Consider the following 22,028-nt stretch of genomic DNA (forward strand, 5'->3'; position numbering starts at 1 on the left):
AAAGAGTACACATCCCCCAGCTCCCAGCCTTTTCTCCGCTGGGAGTGAGGGTAAGGGTAATCCCATCTTTGCTGCTGTTGCCTCCCTGGAATACAGAAAGCTCGTCTCTGCAGCAGGCACAAGGCAAATGATGGAAGGAGAGGATAACTACACAGCCCCCAGCCAGCTTCTTCAGCTGGGAGCGGCTGAACAGGAGAGCTGCTTCGGCTGTTCCTGGAGTCCTCCCATACACACACGGACACACGACCTGCTGGTGTGAGGACATGCACAGCTGGTGCATTTTTGCACCCAAAGAGACAGTAGACTGATTTCAGGTGTGTATATCTTTGGAGCTACTTTTGTCCTGTGCTAAATGTCTTCCATGTGTCCTCTTTCTACAGCACGGGCTTGGTCCCCCACTGAAGTCTGTCCATCAGTCAGCCCCACATGAGTGACCCTTCTCCTGCCAACACTTAAAAACTCCCACATCTTACAAAAATGTCAGTCTTAAAACACTCAAGTCTAAAATTAAAGCTTATTTCAGTTTTAAAAAGAAATAGGGAAATACATACATGAGTATCTTAAGTTACACAAGTGGGAACGTGATGTTTCTTTTCCCTGTGTAGCTCCCACTGCCTGGCACTTAGAGGTAACTTGATATGTTTCTCTTTTTAGATGTTTTACAATTCACACAGAAATACAGCTTCCAGTGGAAACAGACATTTGAATCCACTTCAAAAAGTCAGTTTTTAAATTTTGTTCAGTATTTGGTATAGAAAAGACACCTCAAATGTGACGTGGGCCAGCAGTGTGCAACGTCATGCTGGTGAAGGATATGCTCCCAAAGCAGGCAGCTGTCTGAGCCAGCACTGCTCCAGAGCAGAGCTGCTTGCAGTGTCCTCTGCCACTCCCAGGGACAGCACTACAGTATTTAAAGTTTTTTTCCTTCCACCTAAATGGTTTTACCAGCAATCCTTTGCAGCCACGGCTCCAATTGCAACTGGAGGGAACTTTGCCTGATCAAGGAAAAAATGGCTGCATTTTGCTTTACACACAATCAAAAAAGATGGACCACTGATTGACAAAGGGTACACACAGACTATACATTATCTGTATGGAATACAGCTTATCATATATATGAATACAGGGTCTTTGTATTAATATATATATTTTTAAGTAATGGTCATATTGATTTACCCGTGTCAATTTGAAAGATAAAGCTCTTTGCCATGATTCAACATCTTTTGCACTTAAAGGATCTATTTCCCACACAGAGGACAGCACTTTAGGTACAAACGACTGTGCCTGATGTAAAGCCAACGTTGGAGTGCTCTGCTGGACTGGGACTACAGCTGTCAGCTCCTTGCAAGACTGAGCACTGGAGTCATGAAAAGCAACAACAACAAAGTCAACTCACCATGCCTAACTCTGAACTCTGAATTTAGGTTCTCACATTGAGCAGTCTACCTGTGTGTTCAGTAGGGCAGGGAAACTCATCCTTTTCCTCTTAACCAGTTACATGGGGTAGGTAGAGAAACTAGTTCCCCTGCTCCAGTATTACACTCAGCAGAAGATAATTAATCCAACTAATGTTCTCCAGGAAAATGTGTTAGATGGTGGAATTATCCTGTACTAGATCTAGCTAACCAGTGTTTGCTCTTAATAAAAATACTGGTTAATTAGGAAAATAAATACCTTCAACAGAAATGGTGGGTAAAATATTTTATTTTTTATATAATAGAACATACTGCTGTTTACTTTAAATCACTTTAAAGGCACACATTGTTAAAAATACTTCAAATTTACATCACATGTACAAATGCATAAAACAGATGTACATGTCACCAAAAAAATACAATATGGCTTCATAAGGTTGAGGTGGGGCTGGGACAATTCAACATATACTTAAATTTTACAGGATGCTGCTAACACTGAAAGGACTGACTAGAACAGAAAAGAATGGACCTAAACCATGGATTATGTTATATAAACAGTACAACACATTGAATACACAACATCAAGAATCTGTGTATGGATTAATAGAATTGTTAGTTCTGCAAATTCACCACTTTCCAGTGCCACTGAATAAACAGTGCATGCGTATGATCTGCCAATTTGCAACAGTGGGAAGGTAAATTGCAAATTCTCCAAGAAGTTCTCTGAAGAATCAGCTGATATGGTTTGTTAAAAAAATAAAATAAAACAAAAAAAGAAAAAGATTGAAACAATAGACTTAAGGTACTGACTGGAGAGTATAACTGAATAACAAATGGACACCTTAGATGGTAATCACTTTTGGCTAAAAAGCATAAAACAAAGTGTACAAGAATGCTCCATGACAATCATTTAGCATTAGTCCCACCCAAGATTAAGGCTCCTATCTAAAATTTACCTTAGATTTGTTTTCCTTTGTGTAAAATTACCTGAGCACAGATATCAAAGATCTACAGAACTTTTAAAATAGCTGCAGATACTTTAAAAATCTGTAGATAACTTAAAGCAAAATATCCATATATTTAATTCTACTAGCTAAATATTCTCAAGAAAATAACCAACAGAACAACATTTTGGTATGTCAGTAAAGACAGGAGAAGAGTGAGCTTAAGCTTCTGCTTTCATCTTTTAAAAAATGTACATAAAACGTAATAGAATTATTCAGATAGTACTGCTTAATTGTAAACAATACATTAAATGTTTTTAAAAAACAGGAATCAAAATTTAGGCAGTCACTCTACTATTCTATAAATTCTTTATAAATACTGCTTCTCCTCTTGCTAGAGATGGCTGGTGGTTTCTTAAGCACTAATAAATAGAAAATAAAAGGACCTGCCCCCACTGTTTTCTGTATTATCATTTATACTTTGTGTCCTAGAAGCATGAATTGCTGTCATTCTCATTTGCTAAGATTTATTCCCTGGACACCTGTAAGGCCCAGACCCAGAAGAGCACCTAGCATCACCTTAGGAGCTCTGTAGAATCGGGTTAGATTCAGTAAGGTTTAAGATAAACATGCACTTTAATCATTTGCTGCACTGGAACTCATACAGTTCTCAAAGAGCAAGCCAGAAAAGCATCAGGTTGCATGGACAGACCAACTCCCAGCAATATCAAAGCCATCACAGAGAGGAGCATCAGGCCCTTAAATTTAAAAGCTCAAAAAAGACTATACTGTACAGAAGACAGATGTACATACTTTTAGCAAACAAAGACTGTATGGAACTATTTCCAACACAAGCCTTTGGAAATATGCCCTATTAAAAGTGGTTTCTGGATTTTATTGAACCAACTGAAAAACCACAATGAAACACAAAACACAACATCACCTTTTCCTCCTCCTGCCTCACATATTGGTTCCCATCTTTCATTCCCAAAAGAAATTAATACAGATAGAAACCTCACTTTAAGCAAGGAGCAATTGTGTATGAGCCTGAGGAGCAAATGGGACTTTTCCACTCAAATACATTGGGTTAACTTTGATATGACAATGTTATCTCTGTTGTTGAATCAGGACTAGCTGATTGCCAAGAGCATTTTACAATCACTGACAATCCTATAAAAAGGGAAGGAACCAAAAAATTCCAATGAAATATGAAGCTAGGATTAAAAAAACAAAAGAAAGAAAGAAAGAAAGATTGATGATGGATGAGTGTTCCAGATAATTAAAAAAGAAAGTAACAGCAGTCTGTAGTACCCATAATTCTGCATATAAATAGCAGGTAATCCAAATAAAATGCTACATTGGGTTGAAAAACTAAATTGAACACTGCTTTCCTATTAAATAGATTAAAATATTCATCCACCAAGAAATTACATTGATAAATAAAGTATATTCATGTAGCAAAAACAAGGGGCAGGTTAATTCCAGGCTTTTTATGCCAAATATGAAAGGTCAGAGAAACAAAAGTAAATTGTACAGTAGTTCTAGTCTCTTAAATTTACAATACTGGAACCAGCAGGATTTGGCTAAATAATAGTTTAAATAAGCTAAAGGAACAGAGTGTCCTGTAAACATCTGACACAAACCACACTGCATTCTGATGGGGTGGCTACACCTTCTCTATGCAGGAGAAAGACAATTCAACTGGTGGTGGTAACAAGGGATGCAATCTAAAGGCAACATTCCTGTTCTTCAGTAAGGCTTGTAAAAAATTTGAGCCGTGTACGTATGACAGCCTGTACAATTCTGAAATTTCTGGAAAGCTCTTACGTTTAAAAAAAGCCTAAATGTTTTAGGTATAAAACACACATTGAGAAGATGTCCTTTAAATTATGTGTAAAAGTGTCTGGCACCAGAAACAAACACTTGGTATTATTATACCTAAGAAAAAAGGAAAGAATCACTCAAGTGTCCCTGAACTTCAGAGGAGATGCAGCTGATTAGGATACTTTGTGTTGTAAAGGAGCCATGAACACACACCCTTTAAGCTGCCTGTACTACATCATCAGTTTTATATATATATATTATATACAATGCATATATATAGTGTACATGTATATAGTATGCATATATAATATATATATATAATTTGGATACACATTTCTTTTACCTCAATCTGGAATCATCTGGTTTCATGCAACACACCTATCAAGAATCAAAACTATTAATTAGATCATAGCTGGTGTAACTTCAGTACCAAATCTTTTATTATATAGTGATTGAGTGTTGCTCAGCATCAATCAGGTCTGACTAGAATCCTCATCCTTCAGTCCAGTTCATGCATTGCCTCCATCGCCCTTTCTTCAGCCACCTTCTTCACAGAGAGGCTCTACTGCTTGTTCACTGCTGAGGCATCTCTGTCAGCCTCTGAAGATAGCTCTGTGTTGCTGGCATTGAGAGAACAAACTGAACTGTCCTGTGACCTATTCGGTAGCAGCTGTATCCCAGCAGTCCAAACACTGTTGCTTTTAAAACAAATTTGAAAATCTTACTTGAAGCTGATGGAGGAGGCACACTGAAATAAAAGACAGAAAACAATATTAATATTTGCATAGCTGGAAACAGTAGGCATTTTCCAATTAAAAGAAAGAAAAGGGATTTTTTTCTCCCCTTCCTTCCCAGTGCAGGAAATTTTCACGTAACAGATGCATCATGAATGAACAATGTATTCTTTCATGTTCAAGGGCTACATACAATTAAATAACAATAAAAATTAATAAACACTAACAAAGCCCCTTCTACTTATGCCACTCTTCATGGCTAGGAACCTTTACTTGTCCATCACCCTGCTAAAATAATTAAGTCAATATTCAGACTTTCTGAAGTATACTAAAAGAAAATATTGAGATTTTCACAGAGCCGCTTGGAAGCCTCTGCACTGGCCACCTGAACCAGGAGGGCAGAGGACAACAGGCACACCAGGTCTGCCCCCCAACAGTCAAGCAGTCAGTCTCACTGTGGGCATATGAAGCAGTTAATATTACCTTCCCAATAAAGTTGACTTTGAGAGCACAGCCACATGCAAGTGCAGCCCTGTATCCCCTCTGCACCCACAGCAACTCATAATCCTCTCACAGGCAACTCAGAGGTTTCCATTAACTTTCAGAGGAGCCTCAAGTTATCATTTATTTATATCCAGAAAAAGTTTCTAATGTACTCAGAAGTAATCAGCTACAATAGTGCAAAAACACTGGATGCTCTCAAACCAGGTTAAATGTGCTGAGATAAGGATACAACTAGACTGAGTTTAGATCCATGTGCTCAAACTAGGGAAAAGTTATCACTGGTAAGACTTTGCACATTACAGCAACACAGAGGAGAGTTTTAAAAAAGTGTATGTGTTGATCCAAGAATGGTGTAAAGGCATCTCTTTATATGTTCTTATACCTTTCTCCATCTACTCTTTCTCAATTCTAATACCTCACCACAATTTTAAAAAACCAATTAATAACAGCTGATCAGAGCACAGTGCTAATAATGGCCAGGTCATGGATTCAATCCCTGTATGGGCTATTCACTTAGGAGCTGGACTCGATGATCCTTGTACATCCCTTCCTACTCAAAATATTCTGTGGCAGACAGTAGGTCTGAAGTCAGGCTTGGAGTCAGGTTCAATGCATGAACTTAAAAATTAGAAATATATGTATGCTTTTATCCAGAAAATCTTCAAGTTCATGTTCCAACTTCTAAAACTTAATTAAATATCTGAGAAAATCTTAAAAACTTGCTATCTTAGAGCAGTGATGAACACTAAACACACAAAAGAAAGCCCTAACTCTGCTCTGCAACTGCAGTGTAACAGCAGGAAGGGCAAGAAAGTTGAAAGAAAAATAATTTGCAAATATATCACTCTTATGAATGCCATTTGCTTCAAATTATTTCAGAAAATCAAGTTAATGCAATATTAATGCCTTGTGTAAAATACTAGTAACTCTTCTGCTCAGTTATGGCACTGGCATGTTAAAGGCAATCAAGTCAGAGCCTAAACTTTGATGAGAAGGACTTTCTGTGCAGGCTTGAAGACATGCATTTGGTCTTTGGGCTGTTCAGTTCTGTGCTGTCAATGATGCAACCAACAGCCACCACACAACTACACAGGTTATTTGTGAGGGTGCAGAGGAAAATGGACATCTAGTCTGTGACTCCAGGGGAGGCTTAGCCTGGAAAGAGAGTTAGAAATGGCTACGCAGAGCTTCTATACTTTGCATTCTTGAATCCAGAAACAAAAGTCTCTCTAAATCATATTTTAGATGTCTAAATATAACATTTATGTGGATCTCAGTCTTTTCTGGTTTTCATTGCCTCTGAAGAGATGAGTGAGGTGGTTACATTAACACCACAAACAGATGTGATAAGGAAAGTGTGAATTTCTGAAAGACTCCATAATCCTAAAGCTCCACAGACAAATACTACTGGGTTATATTATAATCTCTCCTGTATTTCTGAAGCCTGACCTTTGTGGCTTTATGGGATACACATAGTCTGAATGCTTTGGTTCTTCAATTCTGTCTGTTACAAAGCATATATGTCCATTTTAATAGGTACTTTGAAGCAAGAGTTCACAAGGTACATGGCTTGAACCAGCTCATAATTAGTTAGGTATACACATTAAAACAAGTCATTACTTAGACAAACACTTAAAATAGGGTACAAGCAACTGCAACACTAAGCTTGCCAGAACCAGCAGCGTCCTGACAAAACAAAAGCTTTAAATCCAATGATTTACATTTACCTAAGTTAGACTAAAACCCTTGTTCTGGTTTCACCATCTTTAACAGCCCTCATTTGAATTTCATTTTAGAAGACTTAAATTAATTTTCTGTCCAGGCAAGGGCATATTCTCATCTCTACTACCCTCCATATTCAACTTTTTTTTTTCCTGTGATTTTTTCTTTGCTGTCAGCACAATCTGCAAGCACTGCATAGCAAGTCAGCAAGCTGACAGGCCGGGAGGACAGCAGAGATGCTCCTTCAAGCTGTGACAATCAACCAAAAAAACTACAAAGAAACTTCAGATTTTTAGCAAAAGAAGCTGTTATATCAACATGTAGTAAAGCACAACTGTTACCTCATTATTTCCTGGATCTTTAAGTCAGAATTCCAGTTCTTTTCAATCCCAGGTACATGACCCATGCCAACAACACCAACTACAACAGCTGGGATGTATTTTCTAGGTTCATCTGAGAAAAGAAAGATGAAGAGAAAGGAACATATCTGTAAAAGAACTATATTTCAAGCTATAAAGAAGTAGCCAATGTGTGAGACTACAAAATTGATTTTTCCAAGATATAGGGGCTTTCACTACCACATATTGAAACCCTGTTGTTGCATACTGATCTCACCTACTGCCTCTTTCATTGAAACTCTGAAAAAGTCAGCATGGTTTCTGGATTTTCAGGAACCAATTATTTAATAAATAGACCTAGCCAGTGCTCATACTTCAGCCTCAGGGTGACAGGCTCAGCAGATGCAAGCTAAATTAACTTCTTTCCTTCTCTGTGTAGGTCATGTGTCTGTGCTGCTCAAGAGGAACATCCCTGGTCTTTGCTGTCTCCTGAACTTTCTCCGCCACTTTGGACAGCAGCACTTGGCACATAAAGTGTAACAAGACTTGGGCTCACAATCAGAGAACAATGCTTCAGACCACACCTGTTCCTCTGAAGCTCTCTGTTAGAGACCTGGCCTCAGCAACTGCAAACCCAGGCCAGAGACATCCAGCAGTTAGCCAGCAACCATCAGACCAATGCAACATGTGCCAGCTCTCACCCTCACCTCCCATCTACCATCCATATTTCATAACACCCAAAATGTGGCTTCTGGAAGTTTTCCCCAATGAGAAATATAGCACTGTGCCACAATAAAATAACTCACAAAAAACTTTCTAAGGAATAATGATCAGGCTGCTTTCCTATGAGGAAAATTCTACATAATATATAAATATAAAATACAAGTTCTACTGTTTTGCTTTAAATATTCACCCTTGATTTTTCCAGGAAAAAAGTAAACGTGAAGAGCAGCCAGCCTCAAAATGGAACAAATCTGTATTGAAAACATAGAACTATTATACATATTTACCAAATTAGTTTTTCTAAGTTTTCTTTTTCTCAGTCTACTCTAGAGTTGCTCTAAAGCAGAACTGCAGCAACAGTTCTGCACTAAAGTGCAGAACAAACACTATCTTCTTAAGATATTAAGTAAGAGGTAGCACACTTCAGTACGCTTATCTATAGGAAGGGCATCCCAATTACATATGGCAGCAGAATACTTCCAAAGATTAGTAAAGTACTGTTTTTCTATATGCCTATACCTTGCTGAAATAGCAGTCACATATGATTATTACTGCCAGATCATCAAAGTTCCTAGCAGCCCAATTTACAATTATAAAAAAAAACCTATGAAGAGTACTGAAATTAGAGAATTAACTTATCAAGAAACTAGACCCTCGGTAGCCAGTGACAACAATGAATTTGGTGAGAAAATGGGACAAGCAAGATAGATGACAGTCCCATACAGTGCTGTCATACTTAGACCCCTGCCTTTTGAAATGGTTGTCTGGCTAATTAGTACTTACCAGTTTTAAATAGCACAATGAGAAAGGAAACATAATTTAGAGTCTACTGCTCTAGGTGGTTTCAACAGAAGCCCTTTTTAATTTTTTTAAGCATTGTATCTTATGTGACATGTGGCATTCACGAACTGAACATCCCAAATTCCTTGAGAACTGAACTTTGTACCAGTACACAAAGAACACCTTGCTGATTATAATCTCTGCTTTAAAACAATTACTTTCTGAAGCTCGAGGTAGTTCTATCTGCTTTGCTGCTTGCTTCAGCATGTAGGTCAAGTAAATATCTCGTTCGGAGACAATCGTTCGATGAAGATCAGGGAATTCTCCAATCATTTCTGCCATCATCTGTTCCAGTAAATCCTTCTGTTTGCATTTCTCCACATCATCTTTACTGAAAGAAAGGTAAGTTTTCTCAGTATCTATTACGCTTTTAAAGGTCAACATAGAGAAACTAATGTATCAAAACAATTGGGTGTTACAACTAAACACAGTCTGCAGTTCTCTTCCCCCAGCTTTCCTCTCTAGAAGGAAAATAATCTCCATAAACCTGTAGAACTTGATACCTAACAATGCCTTTGCAGTGAAGGAAAGGGAAAGAAAAGAGGTCACTTGCCTTTAGCCAGTTCAACTGGATTTTCTCCTTTCCCACTTTAAAAGTTGGCAACTCAAGTCAGTAAAACCACTAGGGCGTCAGAGGCCGGAGTTACCATGGTGCCCCATTTTCAGTGTGCTTCAATAAGCTTAGAAGAGCCTACACACAGCTCTTCTGAGGAAGCAGATCTGATCACTGAACACACAGATACTCTACTTAAGGAATGAAAAAGGCACACTGTAATGCACAGTCTGAGGGCATGGAGAAAGATCTGCAGGTTCCCAGGGTCAATCACAGGGCCGTGAAAGTTATACACCAATTTGCAGAACAGAAAAATAGCAAACGGGCAGGAAATGCAAAAAAGGAACTGCAGGAGTAAATGTAATGAGCTTTTATTCTTTTCATAGATGCTATAAACCCTTCTGTTAGCACCCCTAGCTGTGGGTCATAGCTTGTGGCAATGACATTATCTGGTTTAGCATCACTGTCTATCAAAGAATGACGTCAAACAGGCTTCCTTTAGTTTCCAAGATGAAAAGGACACTACAAATGTCAGCAGGGCAAGGTAAAGGAAAAATGCTAGCTTTCAACAGACCCAGAAACATCAACAGACTGACAATTTTGATGTTGAATTATTACTTCATTTTCCATCCAATCTCATGTTAATGGCTGGATGTGGAACTCTTAAGAATATACAAATTATTGCACTGAAGCCTTTACTCTCTTATTTACAATATCCCCACACAGTAGTGAGAAAGATTTCATTTTTTTGCATAATAAAATAATAATTTAAAGAAATTTTTAAATCTTACTAGAAATTCTTCAGCATCAAATCTTACATTTCACCTGGAAGTAATCCATTGAAAGACAAAGAAAGACCTGACAAGATCAGAAAGACAGCCTTCACTTCAAAAATACATATTATTGCAGGATAGTATGTATATTCATCCCTCTCACTAACTTTAAATTTCATTGCATCAGGCTGGGTACCCTCATACTAAAGTCAAACTGAAGAATTGAATAATCCACCCCAAACATAAAACATATGGGGTGCTTATTCATACCTGATGGGGTCAGATAAGAAGCAAAGGCCCCAGGCAAGCTTGACTTTTTGCCAGAAGGAAAGCGCAGCAATTGCTCTCTTGAATGTAACAGGGATGGGCCGGTCACCAAGGTGGAATTTACAGAAAGGTACTTTACTGGCCTGAAAGGGAAGATACAAACAACCAGTCAGCATTTCATACTGCAGCACAGCACATTCTTATTAATGATTTACTGTGTTATACAAGGTATCTTAAAGAGCAAGATATTTCATACTTCAACATAAAAAAATATTTTGGCTTTGCAATAAGTAAAATTTACAAAATATTACTACAATACTTCATAAAGGAATAAATCCACTACACAATGCAGTTGGTATTCCATTAAATTGTAATGCCACACCCTTGAGGTTACTTGTACTGAAGCACAAAGCTTCTGAGTATTTACTATATAAGATGACAGTGTGGCTCAATATCTATCTGGGCCTGAATGAAGTCTGAGGTGAACCATCATTGGTGTCATCATTTTGCTTTCCCCTAGGGTTTGTCAGGATCATTAACCTTACATTTGGTCATGGTAAAAGATATTAAAGAAAGAGCTTATGAGACAATAACTGATGCCAGATATCACACGATAATGGGAGACTTGGCTGTAGCTCACCCTGACATATTTTAGCACAGTATGGAATTTCTAGAAAATTCTTTTCTATGGATAGTTGTTTAAAAATTTCCAGCAATCACTTTAGAATAGGACAGAGCTAATTTTTTTTCTTTCCTGCTTAAAATAGGAAACACTTAAAATGTTTCATTCTGGTCTAGAATGCTCAAGAAAATAAACCTTAAAGAAGTTTTCTTTTTATTAAGGATAAATATAACAAATGATTCCAGATTATTTATCAGCAATGTCTCTCAGATTTCCTTACTAGTGCATAATTTACATTAAAATAGCAAGATACATTCTGCAAGATGGATGCACATACAGAAAATAGTGTCTCAGTATTCCCAAACAAAAAAATAAGAGTAGTGTAAAACACAGCTATGATTTAATTCCTGTATCACTGCTGGCAGTAGTACAAAAGGTGACATTAAAAGACCATACAGGACCAACAGATCAGTCAGATATTTGACTTCCCCAATCTTTGTAGATGAATGGAACAAATCAGATCTCATTAATCCTTTAGAGCTGCTTTTCACAGCCTGAAAGCCTGACACCACCAAACAATGGGACCAAGATCAATACTGAGAATTCAAAAATAATTATATAAAAGAAACTAAATCATTAATGAAAACAAATGTTTTCAGAAATATCATCAAGCGAATGCTTTATTTGAATTGCTTTCCTACCACTATGGTACAAAGATTTGTAGACATAAAAGTACAATTTGAAGTCAAAAATTATTTTTACTACTTCATTGGCTTCAGCAGAGGTATGGCCAGAGTGCTCTTTTCTAGGCAATTGCAAAATGGTTTTATTGAGTTCAGCTCTGGAAGCAAAAGGCCAGTAATCTGACCCCAGAAAAGGCATCTCAAGTTCTCACCTCTTTGAAAGCCTCCCTGAATTCTCCTCCTGGGGCCATTCCCAACTGCTCTGTGATGTGAGCAGAAACCTTCAGAAGCAGCATTTGCATCAATCCAGACATGACTCCGTTCTGGCAGAAGAGGGAGAAAAACATGCTAAAAAAACAGGCTGAAGAATGCACTGTTCACAGAAATGAAAAAACCCATTAATTATTTTAATGAAGAAACAGCACTGAAGCTACATTTTGGGGCCAATTGCACCGATCAAATACAGCCCATATGTCAGTTTTTATCATTTACCTCACTGTGTGGCCAAAGTATTCTGCCTTGCAACAAAAATGTACAAGTTTTTGTACATTTTGATTGTGTATAGGTTAAGAAAATAAAGAAGGATAGTCAGATTTATTTCAGTCTGTATTTACTCTCTGTGCTTGAAGCAAGTGTCTGAATAACTCAATGGTTAAACAGTTTTGTGGTATGGACACAGAAGGGATAGTGGAAGCAGGAAGCCAGGGAGAAGGGAAGAAAAAACCTGTCTTATCAGTTTGGTTTGAGCCAACTGGTACTGCACATCTCCAGGTTATCCACATTTGAGCCAGATACCAGTCTGCACCATGTTGCTTTGCTTAATGGAAAGCAAACAGGTACTTCTCTGCAAAGACTGTAAGGGTTTTGAAATTCAAGGAGGAGCTAAAGGAAGTCTGGTTTTAACCTGCAGCAGTTACTTGACAAGCTGTGGATGCCAGTGATCCACTGCAAATATGTATGTTTCATGTTAACATTGTGCTCAACTTCCAGCTTCAATTAAGACAAATGAATCCATTTTTTGCACTTAATATTTAATGTGGTTATAAAAAGACACCATTTGGGCTTTTTTCCCTCATTTCCAAACTTAAGGATAAAAATTGAAAGCAGCTTTGACTTTTAGTGTAGCTTTTGGGCCTGTCTCACTTCAATAAGAGGAGGCAACTAAGGCATAACTGAGCAACTTACCAGCTGGTCTGATGCTTATCAGAGAAAAACAAAGACACTATCATTTGGCATGAGACAGTTGGACTGTTCTTCCTGGTTTTCCCTATATAATCTATACTGTTAGTGATTCAAAGGGAAAAGGTTGGGGAATTTTTTGGTTGAGACCATAGATAAGAGAAATACGAGAATTCTTTAAAAGGCCCAATGTTCAAATTTTATTAATTTGCATTATTCCTGCAAACAAAGGAAAGGAGACTAATACTGAGCTATAATAACAGGAAGGATCTTTGCAGTATTCTGTGGCTTTGGAGCCAATAGAGTCTGTGTTTTCTACTGTCTGCATGCAAGATCACTTCAAGCCCTGGTAGGAAGTGGTAACTGCAAAGTTGCCAACCTGACTTTACATCACAGAGGAAAAAAAGTCTGCTATTTTGTTTTCATTGTCCTTTTCCTCTTAACACAACATAAACTGTTGCATTTAGCTTTGATATAAAGAAAAAAAGTTTCTGTGCCCGTTCACAAAGTCAGAAGACCCCCAGCTATTCTGTTCCAGTTGTTGGACACATGCATTTTGGCTACATGCATCAGAATAATCCACCTTACCTACGATAAACAGATGCAACAATTCATGCAACATGCAAGTGTTTTGCAGTGTCTTTTCCTTTGATAGGGCATAAACAAAGAAAACAGGAAAGACACATTATTGCCTCCCTCAGTGAGTCAGAAAGCCAGCTCTGAGACCCTGTGTGAGCACTGCACAGCCCTGAGCCACTGCAAGGGCTTCTGCATGCATGCAGATTGTACTCCTGTGAGGGGAGGGTACACTCCTGGAAATCCCCAATTACATCAATAAAGCAATTCCAATATACAGTTACCACACAATCAAAATAACAATCTACAAACTTCTTCATCCAACTGGACACACAAACTCTTTACTACTGATCAAGCACTGCCATTCTAATCAAGTGCCCTGACACTTTTAAGTCAACTTGGTGTTGTTGCACTGTGCCTAGCTTAAAATCACTCAAATACAACCTAGCTAAGTGGAACTGAAAAAATTTGGGATTTTTTTTTTTGCACAAACATCCAGACTTGTCCACATCAAACTGCCAGAGTAGTTATAATTTGAAGAGAATCCCACACTTCTTAGCCCAAATTTTTCCTCTAGGGCCTACTGTCAATTACAAACTACTCCAAAGACAAGTGGATAGGTAGGAATTAAAGAGCAATACACTAGGTTGAAGAAGGAATGCAGCTAAACAGAAAATACCAAAATTAAGTGCTCTTTAATAGTTGTTATGCAGATGCAGATTGCAGGAATAATAATAACATTTAAATATATTAGCAGAGCATTGCAATTGCAAAGTTAGACCTGTGTCCTGCAAATGGAGCAGCTGTTAAATGCAGGAAGACTCCTGTCAAGGTCAACAATTTGCCCAACCAATCCCCTTGTGAAAAGAAAGCCCTCAATGCTCCATCTGAAAACAGAAATAACACCCAAACCTAGATTTGCCACTTTAATAGTACTCTCACCTACATCAACAGTGTTAGGTTGCCAGCTGGTGGGAGCACTGGTTTTGATTGCAATCTGACAAATTGTTCTCAACACAAACCTTTAATTCTCACTGTAGGAATCATACCTGTTTTATAGCTTGTTGAAGTTTTTCCAGATTTATTTCTTTGGCTTCTTTTAGTAATGTCTTTTCATCCATTTTTAACATAGAAACTCTGTACTGGCACAGTTCCACCACAACTACATCAGGCTGCACTTCTTGTATTGTCTGAAAAAGATGAATTTATTTATACTGCTTTAGAAAGGAATAAACAGAAATGCAGCCAATATCAACATTTTAAAGAGAGACAGGACCTTAAAATCACATTCCAATAGTAATTTTAAAGTAAAAAAAGCAGAATAGTAAATAAGAGTTCTCCAAATAACTATGCATTGACATAAATATTAAGGAAGGTGACAGCAAAATGTCTTAGTTACTGGATGCTTTGGGACAGAATAATGGTGAACATACTGTGCTGGGGAGGGGAGCAGGGAAGAAACACTTCAGGTTGAACTCTTCACATTCACAAAATTCATTTGACTGTTTTCTGTGGTATTTTACCATCTGAGACAGAATACACTTTGTGCCAGAACTGTCAACCCTGCAACCCTGCTTCTTACAAGATTTCTGCCCCTCTACCTCCTGAATAAAGGCAGTCTAAACTGCAGAGTTTGCAGGAGGTACCATATGAAATAGTTCCTACTTGCACTAGGACTTCAGACCTATTTGCAGCTTGAGAATGGAATCCAATTGCTGTGCAGGATGGTTTTATAGCCAAATACTATCCAGGCACTGTAAGCTTCACTAGTGAGATTTCTACTTTCAACACTGATGCTGTATCTGCCTTTTTTATTGAAGGGCAAATAAAAATATTTGAGCTGGGAGACCAATGTATTGCATGAAAAATTATTACTGTAAATGTCTGCTTCTCATCCCATAGTGCTGTTGGCCCTCCAACAGCCAATTACAAAAAACAGAGCCTGAAGGTTACAGCACAGAACCAAGTCAGAGAGCTGGACTTCATTCTACTTAGTGCTAAACTGAAACATTATAAAGATGCTGCTGAAGGGCTCACACTGAGTATTTACCTTTACTACATCCTTTTTGCTGCTGTCACTGAAGTGGGCTGTTCCAACCACATACACTTTAGAACCATCCTCAGTATTAAGCTCAGTCACAGTGTTTGGTAAAGCAGGCCTTTTCTGCCTCTTCTTCAGCTTCATCTCCAGGAGGATTTTAAATGCATCTGCATCAGCTATAAATGTAAAGAAAAACAGAAAAGAAAAGCACACATGATATAAAGTGCAGGTAAGTAGAGACAGAAAATAAAAATGTCGCCACTAAACAGCAGAGCAGAGCTAAAAGGCCATTGATTTACCACTGTAATCTTACATTCAATTCTGAAGCTACATCATTGAGAGTGCCATCACTGGAGAGGCTGCCTCCAAGCATGGGTCTCAGTCCAGGTTTCCTACCCTGTGGACACTGGGACAGGTTGTCCACGCAGTTCAGTAAGGGAAAGAGAGAAGCTGTGTGGCAGGTGAGGTGGACAGAGAAGCAAAGAATACTTAGAAAAGGTATACACTAAATTAGAGAAAAAGAAAAAAAAAAGCATTTTTTAAATTCTAAACCCAAAGTGTTCCATTTTGGGATTCTTATCTATATAAACCATAGCAACACATGGACACTGGTGTGAATATGATGGCAAAGTCACCTCCACATATTGGCACATATAGGATACCTACAGTACCAACCTTAGCCTTTTCTGGGATTAACACACCAGGGATCAGTACACAAAGGAAAATTAAACCTCAACAGATACTTAGGTCAGGAATTCATTCATTCTTCCCTAGATTCAACAACTATTTAAGATCAAAATGGTACAAAGTGAATTTAGCTTCTCTATGTCAATCTTCCTGGAGGGAAAACAGGAGGATCTATCAGCTTTGTCACAGATGCTCATTGCCAGGTAGCCTCATTGACTGAGACACAGAAGCTTTAACTCTTTAAACTCTTTATCAATGAGAAATTAAAGTTGTTTTGAATGAGTCATCTTAAAGCTGTAATGCATCTTAGGGAAAAAAATATCAAGCAGGAAAGCAGAGTTTTGTTTCCAACCAACTCTCTTTCTCTGGCAAGCTGCTGCACAAGTTAGCAGAAGTCTCAAGTGGTCTCCAGAAGCCTGGAATAGGATCATAAGCCCAGGGGAACAAAAAAAAAAAAAAAAAGATTAGTGAACAGTTTGTAGGCAGGATGTCAAAGATGCAGATAAATTACAGCCTCCTACCACACATTCACTTTCTGAATCTGGTTTAGCTGTGTGGCTCTGGCCCCAGCTGTGTCCCACAAAGACTAATCTTGTAAGACTTTATGTAAAAAAAAAAAAAAAAAAGACAACCCCAAACCGAAACCAACCAACCAAAAATCCCACCAAATTAGGAGAAAACCAAACAAACAAAAGAGAAAACCCAAACCCAAAAACCAAAAGCAACTCTTCAATATCCTTCTTAGCATTTGAGCAACCTGCTACTTCATGGTCAATACCCAAGAACATGGTGTGATGGAATCAGTACTGTCTGAGCTATGAAAATGTTGCTGCCAAAACAGATGGTGATGCTGAGGAGAAGGTAAGAAAAGCATGACTGAAAAAGGAAGTAGAGGTAAGGCTGTTGCATTTGTAGCCCTCTCAGTCACATAATTATAAAAGCAGCCATAGCAGATGAACAAAAACCCACCTAAGCAAATATCCCACCTCCCACTATGATCAAAAGTGGATGCCTAATGGAGAATATAATACATGGGGAAGTGTGTGTAATACCTGCCTCAAATACTTTCCTAGCCTAGAGCCATTTATGATTCAGATTCCCCTAACTGAAAGTGGTTTCTACACATTTGGTAATCCTTAAAGGGTGTAATTTCTATTTACTTTTCAAGCTTTCACCTCAGTACTGGACTGAATAATGTTTCATGTGAAGAAAAAATGTGATAGTGGTACAGCACCAGATGTTATAATCTAATTTAAGAACACAATTAAGGAAAACATCTTCAGGAGCAGCTATGTTTTTTATTGAACCAACTTCTATACCTGGAAAAAAAGCCACATAAAAAATTAATCTGCTTCTTTAGGTCTGCATAGCTTTAGTTAAAGCTGTGTTTGCTCCCATGAAAGCTGAGATCCCTAGGAATTATTCAGCAGTGTTATTGTTACACACTAATTTTCCCTAAGGTGGTTCAGAGCCTATTATTTGCCAGAAAGCACAATCTGAATGCTCCTATTGTTACAAATCAGCACCGGATACACTAATATAATAACAGTGTATCAATACAGATAAAGCAAATCCTAAGAAGCCTTTGTTTTTTTCCTCTTGAGAAATGCCTGTCATTATCTGAGCCTGCCAATAACAGGTAAGAAAAGATACTCTTCCTGGGCTTCACAAGACAGTTTTGGTTGGAATACTTGCCACATCCTGCAGTCTTGCCAAAACATTATCATGCTAGCATGGGCAAAGCTCTCTATGTGGGACAACTCATCACCATTGTATCACTAGATGCCAGACTGTCAAAGCAAACATATACTCATGCCTCACTGGCTTAGAAAGCAATAGCTAAGCTTAAAACAATAGCTGAATGTACCTATTAAATCTAAAAATATTTACTTTTGAAAGTATGGGATCAGCAAACTGACAATCTACATGTCATTGCTCTTTCTCAATTTGATTTACACAACTAGGCCCTGAAACAAATCAAGAACAGATTAAATCAGCCATGTCTTCATTAGCATCTCCTTTTTTTGCCAGCAGCCCTGTCCTTTTTAGGTAAGGCAAAGGCAAGGACATTTAGTTGAATACCCCTTCCAGTAAGATCACCCTCCCCAGCCCAACCAGAAACATACAGATATTCTGTGATATACTTGGTGCTCCCTTTGGGCCATCTCCTGGTGCATCAGAGGACGACATTGGATCTGCAGCAGCCTGTATGAAACAAATTCAAAAGGAGGCTGGGAATTATAATGAAATGTTTCAATACATCTTTCCCTTTGTGAGTTTACTCAATTTGAACCTACCAATAATGTTCAAGCAAGTAAATAATTTAAGCAGTGTCACAATTCAAAACATCTGTGATTTTACAACTATTTTTTCCTAGCTGCCTGAGTATGAGATAGATAAAAATGGACTACTTCATGCCTATTTTAAGAGATAAGATTTATACCTGATACAGAGTTTTAAAATAAATGGGATTCTGGATAAAAAGAACAAATTTATCTCTAACATTACTACGGTACTACAGCTACTACAGCACTTTGTGTTGAGAACTAAAATGTGCACTGATTATTTTATACCATTTGACTCAACTACCCGTCAGCATTTGTCTGTCAGGAGTCTGACAAAGTTAATCAGTACTCACAAGACTAAACACATCCATTCTAGAAGAGTCAGGCCAAGTATTTCTTGGAATAAGGCAATTACACAATATGCACATCAAATCTTACAAAATTCATGCACATGTTGACTTTATACCTATCAGAAATCAAAGATACAAGGCACCTGCAGAGCTCTGCTCTCTAAAGGAACAGAAGGCAATTGAAAAGATTCACAAAGACTGACTCTTCAATATTATCCCTAGAAGTATGTGATACAGGTCTTTGGCTAACAAAAACCTTTCTGATTTTTAATTAAATAGCAAGTTTTATAACCCGTGCATAGTATTTAAATAATTCCAGTTATTCAGCCAATGTCATTCAAGCAAGAGAGGCACAGTTAGTGCAGAAAAGACTCAGAAGTAAGGGAAAGCTAAATTATAAACTACCTTTAGGCAACTACCTTAATTCAAAGTTTAATGAGGATGATTATTGGAAGAATTTGGAATTTCTGAACAACACCAAGTCAAAAAGTTAGAGACAGGATGAGAATCCATCACCATTTAAGTACTTTCCAAAGGAAAGACAATATTAATGAGTCAGCAAGCAGGCAGCCAACCTCTCCTGATGCATATCAGCTTTTTAGCTAAAATGACTGGTTTATGTACTTTGCACTTAACCTGGTAAGGTTTAAAGCAAGGCTGTACAAAGCACACCCAAATGTTAAGAGCTTTCTATAAGAGTAATTATTTTCTTCTTGCATTCCATAATGCCAAACAGGAATTTTGAGAAAATAAATCCTGAGTCTTACCGTGGCCCCACTGAAGGCAAGGAAAAATTTATGATACATTTCATGGACTAAACCCAAAATGTACAACAGCTTTATAATGCAAAGTTTAAAATAGTCACAGCAACACATCATCCTTTCACTACAAAGCAGAAGTCTGTTCATTGACAACTGCAAACTGCAATTACACTGCAAATTGCAATTACATTCACAAATCTAATTTAACACCAGCTCAGCTTTTGATCACAACATATGGCTTGACTACTGCTTGCATATGTTAAGTCTAGTCACAACAATATTTTGGAAAAATTTATCCATCTGTAACATATGGAATTAATCCTATCACTTGTGCTGGCTTTGTCATTACAACATCACAACACTGCAATGAGCACAGCACTAAGCCACCATGTTAGGAATCTGTTGTCCTTTTTTCTATTAACTGGACAAAAGAACTGACATTCTTATACTTCATGAAATAAAAATTTCCTGAGTTTCACCTATTATACCAGAAAAAGGTTTTGAAATACATGGACATGAAAGAAGAAGGAAAGGAAGAGAAAGGATAGAAAAAGAATCTCAGTTTAATATGGCAAGGAACTTCAGCCATGTACAATGAGATTATTTGTATATAATCAATTTCTGTAATTCACTCACAAAACCTTTTTCCTCCTAAAGGTTTAATCTCATAGGTTAGGCGATTTTATGCAATTCCTCACTTGCAAGTAGAATAATAGAAAAGATCCATTTTAGCTTTTGCAACTGGAGGGAAAGAGAACCTGAAAAGAACCTAAATGTATTAAGCAAAATAGCATTCAGCTCTCCATTCCCATTTTAAAAGGGGTCTCACACCAGCATTCTCAGTCTTAAGACTTTGCAGAACTTGCTCAAAATAAGTGGAAGAACCTGGCTGATTCACTCTTGATCTTCCCTGCAATTGTACTGAGATACAAACTTCATCTCCAAGCCCTACCTCAGGCTGTTGCTCCTCTTGCATTTCTGCAGCGTAGGCTTATTTTCACCAACCACACAAGAACTGCAAGAAGCAAAAACAAATGGGAGAGAATTAAAAATTATTGGCATGACTCAGAATATCTGCTCAAGAATTGTCCAGGGAAAAAAAAATATATATGTCTCTATGGTCTCTAATAAAGGTTGAGTAATGAAAGCAGCAAAGTGAAGAGGCACAAATGTCACCTCTTCAACTCTACTGCCATTAAGAGAACCAGAACAAACCAACAGCAACTCCCCCAGGTAAAACCAGCCTGTTTCAGTACGGTTCTGGAGGTGGCTCAAGCCAGAGAACGGTTTCTGCAACAGCAAAAATCTCACTCAACTCAGTCAGTAGTTCTGTCTAGTTCATATTAACTACATCAAGACAGTTTTTAGGCAGATTCTAGGAATCATCTATATTTCTAGTATTTTACTGCTGCACAGAATATGAGAGCAGTCACAATCTTAATATTCAACTATAGTCATACATGTTGTTTTATCTGCATCATGTGACCACACATATTTATAAATATGCCAGGGTTAGAAGGTCAGCTAGTATCTGTGTGACAAACCCGTGAAACTGGGTTTTCAAACCCTTACTGAATGGTTTCCATGTTTTAGTTTAACAATAGGGATGAAGGAATCTTGAAAGTCCAAAGTTGTCCCTGTTGCTGGCAGAGTGCTGTGATTGGACTTGGGTGGTACCCTGAGGTGACTACACAAGACACTGGATGCATGACTAGAGCTCATTCTGCTTATTCTCACTGCCATCACTAATACTGAAGCACTCCAAAAAAGTGCTGCTTCTTTACTGCAGTGTTTTGTGCTACCTCCATTTGAGCTATTTCACAGTATATGTGATCAGTGTTTTGTTTTGTTTTATTAAATAGAGAGAGAGCACTCCTGAACAACTTATTCATGGAATACATTTGCAGCCCCGCTCTGAGGAGTGGACAGACAAGTCTGGCTCCTGCCCAGATGAGGCTGGAGAAAAGCTGGCTGGCATTTGGGTGACAGCACACTTCAGCACACAAATGGGATGGCAATGGCAAGCCTCCCCCTTCCCCAAATACAAAAGTCTCCTGCAGTTGGATCAGTGCTCTGCATTCTGGTTTCTAGAAAGCCATTTTACTTTCTAGCTTTGCTTAAAATATGTTTCTTTAAAAGAGCATTTGCCTGGGCAGTATAAAGCAAGTGAGTGTAATTCTGTCCACTGGCACATCTCCCATCATGCA

The 22,028-nt window shown here is 38.0% G+C and overlaps 1 protein-coding gene across 2 annotated transcripts in view; it reads right to left on the reverse strand.

Annotated features, from left to right (window-relative positions):
- Nucleotides 1-500: 500 nt before the first annotated feature.
- TRABD (TraB domain containing) overlaps nucleotides 501-22,028 on the reverse strand; it is a 31,933-nt gene continuing 10,405 nt past the window's right edge. Inside the window, exons 1-10 of one of the 2 annotated variants that reach the window (XM_063155421.1) lie at nucleotides 20,774-20,812; nucleotides 18,552-18,630; nucleotides 16,052-16,188; nucleotides 15,748-15,914; nucleotides 14,747-14,887; nucleotides 12,155-12,265; nucleotides 10,641-10,780; nucleotides 9,203-9,375; nucleotides 7,485-7,596; nucleotides 501-4,931 (exon numbers count right to left, since the gene is read on the reverse strand). In XM_063155421.1, coding sequence (XP_063011491.1) covers nucleotides 4,757-4,931; nucleotides 7,485-7,596; nucleotides 9,203-9,375; nucleotides 10,641-10,780; nucleotides 12,155-12,265; nucleotides 14,747-14,887; nucleotides 15,748-15,882 — 987 coding nt within the window. In that variant the 5' untranslated portion in view covers nucleotides 15,883-15,914; nucleotides 16,052-16,188; nucleotides 18,552-18,630; nucleotides 20,774-20,812 and the 3' untranslated portion in view covers nucleotides 501-4,756. Of the gene's footprint in view, nucleotides 4,932-7,484; nucleotides 7,597-9,202; nucleotides 9,376-10,640; nucleotides 10,781-12,154; nucleotides 12,266-14,746; nucleotides 14,888-15,747; nucleotides 15,915-16,051; nucleotides 16,189-18,551; nucleotides 18,631-20,773; nucleotides 20,837-22,028 lie in introns of those variants that run through there. The other variant, XM_063155420.1, reaches the window with a different exon arrangement.

This window comes from Melospiza melodia, chromosome 4 (genome assembly GCF_035770615.1).
Source record: "Melospiza melodia melodia isolate bMelMel2 chromosome 4, bMelMel2.pri, whole genome shotgun sequence".
In the NCBI taxonomy this organism is placed as follows: Eukaryota; Metazoa; Chordata; class Aves; order Passeriformes; family Passerellidae; genus Melospiza; species Melospiza melodia.